Below are 11,179 nucleotides of genomic sequence, written 5' to 3' on the forward strand. Positions count from 1 at the left end.
AAGAAAAACCTCACAATTCACAGAAATTTTCAAAATTACCGATAAATTATTAGAATTACACACAAGCTTAACTACCGAATACAAGGTCAATTTGGAAATATCAACAGCATTTCTATATCCATAACAAAATGACAACCAAGAAGTTTTTTAAAGATGCCATTTTCAACAGCATTTTAAAAAATCAAATTTATCTATTAATAAATCTAACACCAGATGTACAAGATCTCCATGCAAAAAGTTGTAAAAATATTGAGGGTAATTAGAGAGGACCCGAATAATGGTATAAGCCATGTTTCTAGATTGGAAGACTCAATATTTGAAAAATGTCAATTTTCTCCAAATAAACCACAGGCTCAACTCAATCCCAATCAAAATTTCAACAAGTGGTTGCTTTGGGTCAAATGTGGCAAGTATATATGGAAAGAGAAGGGTTAAGGGATAGTCAAGACACTACCAAGACAACCAAGGGCTTGCTCTAGTAGATATAAAACCACATAATCATTAAGACAATGCGGACTTTTACTAGGATAAAAAACAACAACAATGGATTGAGAGGCCACAAACAGACTCACCCATATAGATAATATAGATATTATATCTATATTATCCATATAGATAATATTATCCATATAGATAACAACAACAAAGGTGTCATGGAAGAAGAGAAAGAACGACTGTGGGGACAGAGTCCCAGAGAGCAAGACGTTCTCCGCCTCATGTGGAAAGGTGCGGGCTCGGGTAGTAGATGGCCATCAGCTGTGACTGGGTGGCCGTCAGCTGTAACCAGTTAGCCAATTAGCCACTGATATAACTGCCATGACTGCCTTGGTTGGTTGGTTGGATGGCAGGCAGAGAAGCAGATGGCAGGTTGAGGATCAATCAGGTGGATCCTACTTCCTGTGTCTCGCCCAGCCGCCAGGGAGACTGGGGTGCAGGAAGACCCCTTGTTGGGGTACTGACGGATATTTGCTCCCTGTATCTCCAACCCAGCCGCCAGCAAGAATATAGTGGTATGACTCCCCTATCTATGGCTCCTTTGGTGTTCCTTTTTGGCCTCACCATGTCCTGCATTCTTATGCGGGGAACAGGACCAGAGTCCCTACATGACAACGACCTTGACAACAAATGGTGCAAGCTGGATAACCATATGGTACAGACTAGATATCCATATGGAAAAGATAAAAATTAAAAGACTGATACTTCATAACTACACAAAAATCAGTTCCAGGTAAACTATAGCTCTAAATGTGACGGGGCAAAACAAAGCTCCTAATCCACAATACAGAAGAATAACTGTTACATCCTCAGGGTAGGAAAAGACTTCTCAAACAGGACACAAAAGCACCTACCATCATTTTAAATAATTTTAACAGTTTTAAGAGAGAAAACTGATAAATTAGACATTAAAATTAAGAACTTCTTCAAAAAAACATCATTAAGAGTGAAAAGGCAAGCCACAGAGAGAATAGCATTATCTCAATGACCTCAAACTGGAAACACACCAAATGTCCATCAACAGAACAAGTTGTGGTTTCTCCATACAATGGAATACTACATAGCAAAGGAAACAAATGAACCACAGCTACACTCAACAATACAAATGACTCTCAAAAACATGTTTAGTAAAAGGGGCCAACTGTATTTCAGTAAAAATACAAACTGAAGGATTTCATTTACACAAAGCTACAGAACAGGAAAAATTAAACTACAGTGTTTAAGAATGAATGTTTGGGCAGTAAAACTACAAAGAAAAGCAAGAAGTAACTATATATAATAAAAATCAGAGTAACAGTGACTGGGGGTAGTGTGTATTTCTTGACCTTGGCGGTGGTTACACAAGTACCTGATTTATAAAAACACACTGAGCTATATATTTTTTTCTTTTGTGTACTTTTAAATTTTAAAAACTCAAAAATACTCAAGGGCATCTAACGTTAGGTAGGGAGGGCTGCAATGGTGCCTTGTATGCTTGGCACCTTCAGAAATATGGGACTATCTTTACTTACAGTTCCAGTATCTTAAGTACACTTACCTTCTAAAATCATTATAAAAAGCTGTAAAACAATTGAACAAATTGCCCTGATAAACAAATATTGATTAGAACTCTAATAGCCAGAGCAAGTTTCTTTGGCATCCAAAGAGATGAAAGGGGTCTCTCTCAGTATGAAAACATGAATGGAAATGCTAAATTCCCAACTCAAAATTAAGAGTTACTTCTGGAAAGGAAGGTTAATGAGATAGGGAAAAGTTTGAAGGCCTTTCTATTGTAATGTTTATACTTCAGTTCTTCCAAAAAAAAAAAAAAAAAGGCTAAGGCAAATATGTAAGTGATAAAATTTACCAAAATGGGGTGGTGGATACATGAGTATCTCTTATATGTTTACTATACTATGTTGGAAATATTCATAATTAAAGGAAGTAAAATTAAAGAAGGTCCTATACTCTTTTATCAGCTCATTTTCCAGGTTAAAATTCTGCTTCAGCCTAAGCAAATCATCTCTTCAGCCTTCAAGAGACAACATACAAAATATTCTAAAATATTTATGTTCTTTACCACCACCACTAAATTCCACGTTTTCTTCTTCTCTAGGCCAAATATTTGCCTTATAGTTCGTCCAGTTTCATGTCAAATTTTTCATATACTTCACCATTCCAGCCCTTTTATTCTGGATGGCAATATCCCTCAAAATGAAGAACCACGATCCCAATAATTTCACTGTATGAGAGGTTCCTCCCATCTCATTTTCGCCAGCCAACTTTTAATTCACGGATAATTCTGGTAAGAATAAATTAGTTCTTTTTCTTTCTAGCTTGTCTGGCTATATAACCTCCCAAATGGAGAATGCCCTTGTACTAGACATTGGGTTATCATCTGCCGAACATTCATAGCTCTCTTTTCCAACAGAACCCACCCTGAAGTCTAAGCTGATCATGGAGGGACCATTCCCCCGCCTATGTCTTGTTTGGCTAGAAGCATCTGATACAATTCTGTCTGATAAGACTTGAGGTGTCTTCTGCTGGTCGGGTTTGAGAAAGGTTTCTTTACTCTTAAAAGGAGATATACAAGAAAAGAGAGTTTCTTCTTCCCCTGGAGTTATCACATCAGAGCATGTCCTCTGAAACTACACCAATATGCTGCAACCACCAGGCAACAGGCTGAGGAAGGCACAGTACAAAGAGGGTGCTGAGCTGCTCAATTAACCAACCTTACAGGTGCCCCACTCCAAATTCTTATTATCTTTTTTCTGGACTACAGTCTTATCCCAGTCATACTGGTTACTGAGTCAACCTTTTCCTAATGTTTTGTCTACCAGCTAGTGATTGTAAATTTGGTGCCAGCAGCCTCTTCTCTTCCAAATAATCCCATATCCTGATTTTTGTTTGTTTGTTTCAGGTATACAAAACAATGTAATAGACATTTACACCCCTCACAAAGTGGTAAGTCCCTCCCCCAATCTACTACCCCTCTGACATCATATACAGCTGTTACAACTCCATTGACTCTATTCCCTATGCTGTACTCCACATCCTGTGACTATTAATGTGTGTGTGTGTGTATACATATACATACATATACATACATATATATATATATATATATATACACACACACATACATATATATATATACACATATATATAAACTTGCAGTTGACATTCCGTATCATTCAGCTTCAGCTTCAGGTGCACAGTGCAGTGCTCAGACATCTACATCATCCCTGAAGTGGTCTCCCTAACAAGACCATCTGACCCCATACAAAATCTTTACATTACTGATTATGTTCCCCAAACTGTATTTCATATCTTCGTGGCTATACTGTGATTACTAATTTGTACTTTCTTTTTTCTTTTGTGTCCTGTTTGAGAAGTCTTTTCCTACCCTGAGGATGTAAGTTATTCTTGAGGAATATTGGGGAACAGTGTGTTTCTCCAGGGCCCATCAGCTCCATGTTGTTGTCCTTCAATCTAGTTGTGGAGGGCACAGCTCAGCTCCAGGTGGTTGCAGTTTCCAATTTTCAGTTGCAGGGGGTGTGGACCACCATCCCAAGCAGGAACTGAACCGGCAACCTTGTTGTTGAGAGCTCCTGCTCTTACCAACTGAGCCAACTGGCCACCCCACTGATTTGTACTTTCTAATTCCTTTATCTTCTCCCCCAGTCCCAACCCCCTCCCACCTAGCAACCCTCAGTTTTTCTTTTCCCTATATCTCTGAGACTTATTTGTTTTGTTTATTCATTTATTCTGTTCTTTAGATTCCACATGTAAATGAGATCAGTATTTGTCTTTCTCTGTCTGACTTATTTCACTTAGCATAATATTCTCTAGGTCCATTCATGTCACTGCAAAGGGTCTATTTCATTCTTCTTTATGGCCGAGTAATATTCCATTGTATAAATGAAGTACCAGTTTCTTTATCCAATTGTCTGCCATATCCTGATTTTCATAAGCCTCCCCACAGGGGGTCACATTTTCTTAAATTTTTTTGTCAGAATACAAAGATGAAACAAGCTGACTATTAAAATATAAAAAAGAACTTACATATTATATTAAAAGGCGTTAAAAGTTTTTAGAAGTCCATAGAAAATATAAAAACACAAAGTCATCTGTAATTATATCCTTTAAACCACTGTTAGCAGTTTGGTATATTATGTTGTAGCTTCTATGAAATTAGTTTCTTTTAAGGAAAATACTCTTGTCAGGGTTTTTGGTAGTGAGGAAGACAGGTAGACATGCATGAAAAGAAATCTGCAATCAAAAGGGAAACATTATGAAACACCCTGATAGAGGAAAGAAAGAGCAACAGATGTAGAATAGCACATACTGATTCATACCCTGGGCCTTGATGCATGACTTTAAACCCTTGGCCTCTAAAGACTCCCTTTTTAGGTGGGATAAGAATACCTACTTCACCAGACTGGGAACTTATATAAGATAATGTACCCAAATGAGTTCTGTTGGCACTTTTTGGTTTGCTGGAGTTATGTTTTGTTTTTCTCCACTTGAACATAAGAATCACCTGGGAGCATTTGAAAATGAGAATCCCATATGTACTCAATGAGAATCTCTGGGAGTGGGGCCTAGAAATCACATGCAAGTACATTTAGTAGAGTAAAAAGCACAATGCATTATTTGTTTTTAGCACTATACTGTTTAGAGTCTAACACCAGTAGGATGAATAACAAATAAAAACTCGTATTTTAAAAAGATTATAGTTACGTTTAAAAAGAATTCATTTAAAAAGACTTCATGATACTACTTATGTAAGAAAAATTCTCTTAGCAAAAGTAATTATTGTTGGGCCGGCCCGGTGGCTCAGGTGGTTAGAGCTCCGTGCTCCTAACTCCGAAGGCTGCAGGTTTGATTCCCACATGGGCCAGTGGGCTCTCAACCACAAGGTTGCCAGTTCAATTCCTCAACTCCCGCAAGGGATGGTGGGCAGCGCCCCCTGCAACTAAAATTGAACATGGCACCTTGAGCTGAGCTGCCGCTGAGCTCCCGGATGGCCCAGTTGTTTAGAGCATGTCCTCTCAACCACAAGGTTGCAGGTTCGACTCCCGCAAGGGATGGTAGGCTGTGCCCCCTACAACTAGCAACGGCAACTGGACCTGGAGCTGAGCTGCGCCCTCCACAACTAAGACTGAAAGGACAACTTGAAGCTGAACAGAACCCTCCACAACTAAGATTGAAAGGACAACAACTTGACTTGGAAAAAAGTCCTGAAAGTGCACACTGTCCCCCAATAAAGTCCTGTTCCCCGTCCCCAATTAAATCTTTAAAAAAAAAAGAAAGAGAAAACTAATTATTGTTATACTGGATACAAAGGATTGGAACTCATTTTTACTTGAATGCGCCTCCATGGTTCAACTTCCATCCCAGGCCATAAATCAACTACAATAAATTTAATTAAAGCATCAGAGTAATCTAGTTTATCTCACTAAAAATAAAACAACTCATGAAAATTGGATTGTAGGCGATTTCAAATTCTCTCAAATGGCCCCCTCCGCAGAAACTACAATTACTGTACAAATATTTAACTCTACTTTTTTTTTTAACTTTTATTTATTTTAAGCGTGTTTTTCCAGGACCCATCACCTCCAAGTCTAGTTGTGGAGGGCGCAGCTCACAGTGGCACATGTGGGGATCAACAGACACCTTCTTTTTAAGAGCACTGTGCTCTAACCAACTAAGCTAAACAGCTGCCCCATATTTATTCCTATGCTTCATCACACAGAAAACTTTATTTTCTTTCAGTAGTTCATTTTAAGACAATTCAAAATAATTGTTAGGTGCCAGCTTCAATATGCAATCTATGCCACTTTTATAAAATGCATTACTGATTGATCTATATGGATACACATCACCAAAATGTTTACATTGAGGTTTCCCTGTATAATACGATTTCAGATTACTTTTCATTCCTTGTGCTTACATGTATTTTTTATTTTTACAATGAACATGTACTACCTATATAGTATTTCTTCTATTATTTAAAAAGAAAATGTAAATGCCCAGGCCGGCCTGGTGGCTCAGGCGGTTGGAGCTCCGTGCTCCTAACGCCAAAGGCGGCCGGTTTGATTCCCACATGGGCCAGTGGGCTCTCAACCACAGGCTTGCCGGTTCAACTCCCGCAAGGTATAGTGGGCTGCGCCCCCTGCCGCTAACAACCGTACCTGGACCTGAACCTGGAGCTGAGCTGCGCCCTCCACAACCAAAATTGAAAGGACAACAACTTGACCTGGAAAAAGTCCTGGAAGTACACACTGTTCCCCAATAAAGTCCTCTAATAAAATCCTGTTATCCTTCCCCAATAAAATCTTTTTTAAAAAATGTAAAAGCCCAAGAAATCAGTAACGGTAAATAACATAAAGAATCTTGAAAGATTTTCAAGTTCAGATTTTCCAAAGTCAAACAACATCATATAAGTTTAAAAATCTGATTTTTATATTTGGAAATAATTAATAACCCTTCACATATTACTGCCAAGAATTCTAAGCTCTTCAGCTTTAAAAATAACTATGTTTTCAAATGCTATAAAAGATATTATCAGGTCAGCAGACAAACTGGAATATAGACAGTATTTGATTTGATCATTCTATCACCATTAAATTTTCTTAGGTTGATAACTGTACTAAGGTTATGAAAGACAATGTCCTTGGTTCTTAAGAAACACTGGTACACACCATTCTTAAGAAATACTCATACACACTGAAGTTTTCAGGGGTAAAGGGGCATGACATATGCAACTTACTTTCAAATAGCTCAGCAAAAAATGCATAATAATAAAATGAATAATAAAGCAAATGCTAAATAGGGGAAATGTTCACTGGTGAATCTGGGTAAAGGGTATGAGTTGTTTGTACAATATTTGCAATTTTTTGTAAGCTTGAAATTTTTTCTAACTAAAATTTTTAATTGAAAACAAAACAAAAAATAATATTTAAGATTGTCCTAAAAAAAACTCTTAAGATCATGCTGGACCAACTTCAAGCAAGACTTTACTGGGGGGAAACTACTAATAAAAATACTCATGCAGAACCAACTTCAAGCAAGACATTAAATTAGCACTGTCCTGTAGAAATATAGTATGAGTCATATATGTAGTATTTCCTAGTAGCCACGTTAAAAAATCAAAAGAAACAAGTAAAGCTAATTTTAATATATTTCACTTTGTCAATGTCTAAAATATTATTTTAATGTAATCAACGTAAAAATTATTGAGATAATTTACATTTTTTCATACTAAGTCTTCGAAATCTGGTGTGCATTTTACATTTACAGTACATCTCCATGCAGATGCTAACTATTCATAGGAAATACTTTATCTGCATTTAGATTTCATAAAATGTAGTTAAAAAGGTGGATTCACATAACCAAGTTGTTTCAAACATATAAGTTTTCCAATCACCAATTTGAATATCAGTTTTTAACGTAAATTAAAATTCAATTCAATGAAAAATTTATTCCCCCGTCACAATGTCCACACTGCAAGCTCAGTAGCTACATTACGGGGTAGCACAGCTTTAGGTGATGAAACAAATTCCCTCTATTAAAGGAAGACCTGATTTATAAAACTTAGTTTATCAGATTTATCAAGAGACTTTTAACAGAGTTATAATAAAATAATGACTGATACGCCTATCAGAACCAGACATTCCCTATACCAACACTCAAAAACACCAACACAAAGCCTTCTTTATCCTCTGCTGCAGGTGTCATACTTTGAGTTTCCTGAAATTGGCTATTAAATGGCCCACTTATTTTTAAATGTGGGAGAAAGAACTCAAGTTCTGGCTCTCAGAAGCTTCAATGTCCACTGCACAGAGTACAGAGTTTCAGCACAAACACCGTTTGAGAATCCCAAATGGGAGCATGCACACTACAGGACTTGTCCCGGATTTAAAAGAGGAAGTGACCCTGAGTACAGAGGTGGTTTTTCTTTTTAAACAGGTGTAAGAGATTAATTCAGTCAACACCAAGCAACACTAAAGATTCGCCAATCAATAATTCTGTGCCAAGCAACTTGATCAGGGATTTGGCTAGAATCCCTCTGGCTAATCTCAATGAGGACCTTTCCAAAGACATCCCAATTTAGGCCATTCTCATCTAAATTAAGGCTTAGGCAGTCCTTTGCCTGACAACAACAAATAAAGAAAAAATATATACATGCGAATATAATTTTGTCTGCTTGACAAAGGAAAAAAATATTTGAAAGATAATTTAGTGTGGGCAAAAGCATAGTTCAAAAAATAGAAGTTAACCATAAAATAGCATTTAAAAACCATTTTAGGGAAATGTCTAATTCCTACTTTCTGTCTAGCCAGACTTGTCCACTGAACAATGTTGTGGGTAACATCACATTTAATTCACAACAACTAATGCTGATATTGTTAGCCCTTCTTTCCTTGCAGATATACAAGTGTTAATATTCTGCTTCAACTTGAACGGAAGATGTTCTTCATAATTGATTAATCCTTTATTGTGAATTCACTAGTGCCTGAAGTTACTCATACCCCTGGGAAAGTGAGGTTAAAGAGTGTTTTCGACACCCTGCGCCAAACCTTAAGGTCTGTAGTCTATATAAAATCCTTTTTTCCCTTCCTCTGCCATCCCAGTGTTCTAGCTCGATTTCAAGGGACATATTGGGAACCACAGATATAAATCTAACCATTGTGTGGAAGCTAAAATAATCATAATCTAAAAAAGCATTTGTATGTAAACATTAACAATTTCTATTTAAAATTTAACTTCCTTTTTTCCCCTAAAGACTCACAAAACTTTAAGCAGAATGAATACAAACGTTTTGGGCCATTTCAGTGGACAAGGCTTGTTTTTTATTAATTTTTCCCGTGGAAATACTTAAATATTCTGTAGCAGAACACAGTCTAACTTGGGGTTTTTATTAAAAAGTTCTGTCAATGACTACGTAATCAAATCCAGTTCACTTCTCTCTGAAATTAGCTCAATACGCAAAATCAATTGTAATTTGAAAAATAGTGGAGAGGGAAAAGAAATCAACGACACCACCAGAAATACACATTCCAGTCCAATAGTTCAAGTGCTATCTGGAGAAAGCAGGTAAAAACAAAGATCCCGGTCTCCCCAGAAACAAAAAGGTTTCTGTGAAGTGGCGTCGTCCAGATACGCCGCAGAACCCACACAGACCTCAGCGACCCGCCTGTTCCCGCGGCCTCAACTCCAGAGAATCGTCCACGAATCCAGGCCACTTAACCACCTCGCAGCACAAAGATGTTTACAGGGTTATCAGATGCAGAATTACTTAAATTCTTACACCAGAAAAGAATTACACAAAGCCGTTTTTACCTTCCTTACTCGCGGAAACTCACTCTAAAAGGGAGCAACAAGGACATCAGAGAGGAGTTTCCCCTGTTTATTAGACTCAGGCAAACAGCTATATGTAACAATTCCTCTCCAAGGCCTGGTGCCGGCGCGGGGGACCTCCTGGAGAGGGAGACAGGCGCGCAGGAAGCAGACACACCCGCGGCCGGTGCAGGAGCGTTCTCACCGTGCAGCCCAAGCGCACTCGCTCGACACCGCCGCACTTCCACGGGCCAACCCGGGAAGCTGCATCCTGCAGCGGAACCCACCTCGCCAACAAAGGCTGCATCTGCCGCTTCCCGGGAGAAAGACCACCACCGTCCGGGGGGAACGCGCGGCCCCCTCGGCCCCCTCGGTCCCGGGCCGCCCCCGAGGTCCAGGACTGCGGACCAAGGTTCGCACGGTCCCGGGGGAGGGCGCGGTGGGCTTCTGGGCCGCGCGGGGTCCCCCCAAGAAGATTGTGGCGCCACGGGAGGCATGGGGGCAGGGACCGCCGGGGCGGTCCGTCGCCCCCCGCAGCCCGATGCCTTTCATTTGGCCTCTGCGGCGGCGGAGGCAGCCCGACCTCCAGCGCTAAGCACTGCGCCAAGCAGGGGCGGGGGAAGGAGCGCCAGACCCGCCGCAGCGCCGGACCACCACCTCTCCCACGTGCCCACCCCCAGCCCGGCCAGTCCTGGACCCCGCGGTGCTACCCTCTCCGCAGGCCGCGCTTCCACGGCGGGCGAAGGAGACTACGCTCGGGCGCTCGCCCGCTCCCCACCTCGATGTAGCCGGCTAGTGCCGCGGCGGGTACCGTGAGCCCGAGCAGCAGCAGGACCAGGAACCTGCCCGTGGCCGCGGTCCCGGTCACCGCCATCCCTCGCCGGGTATTTCTGACGCTCCGCTCTCACTCTCACACACAGGTACCAAAGAGCTTCCCCACCGCGACCCAGAAGCATCTGAAGCCCGTTCGCCGCCGCCCCGGGGGTTTTACACCAACCGGAACTGACTTCACAGAACCACGCCTTCCTCCTCCACCGCCCAATAGCGTCCCGAAGAACTGCACCAAGACACGTCCCCTTGTTCAGCTCAGACCCAATCAGGGCACCGAATAGGCTGCACCTCCCACCCGCCCCAGCCGCGAGCCCCCCGCCAGCCCCGCCCCCAGGTCGCTGATGGCCCCGCCCCCGCCCGACTTGGCGGCGAAGCTCAGGGGTGTGAGCGGGTTGGGCTCGCGGTCCGCCTGGACCCTGACGGGGGCTTTCTCCAACCCTCAGCGCCCGCGTGGTTATCGGTCTGCGCTGCGTTAGTCAGTGTGCCTGCAGCCTTGTGATACGGCCATGCCTCGCTACCCCCCACCCTG

The 11,179-nt window shown here is 41.2% G+C and overlaps 1 protein-coding gene across 4 annotated transcripts in view; it reads right to left on the bottom strand.

The window, feature by feature from the left end:
• Positions 1 to 10,788, bottom strand: part of APLP2 (amyloid beta precursor like protein 2) — an 84,079-nt gene extending 73,291 nt beyond the window's left edge. For 2 of the 4 annotated variants that reach the window (XM_074321639.1, XM_074321638.1), the window contains exon 1: positions 10,598 to 10,788. In XM_074321639.1, coding sequence (XP_074177740.1) covers positions 10,598 to 10,693 — 96 coding nt within the window. In that variant the 5' untranslated portion in view covers positions 10,694 to 10,788. The remainder of the gene's footprint in view (positions 1 to 10,597) is intronic. The other 2 variants (XM_019713973.2, XM_019713972.2) reach the window with 1 other exon arrangement.
• Positions 10,789 to 11,179: the final 391 nt, after the last annotated feature.

Source organism: Rhinolophus sinicus, linkage group LG16 (genome assembly GCF_036562045.2).
Source record: "Rhinolophus sinicus isolate RSC01 linkage group LG16, ASM3656204v1, whole genome shotgun sequence".
NCBI classification, from domain to species: domain Eukaryota; kingdom Metazoa; phylum Chordata; class Mammalia; order Chiroptera; family Rhinolophidae; genus Rhinolophus; species Rhinolophus sinicus.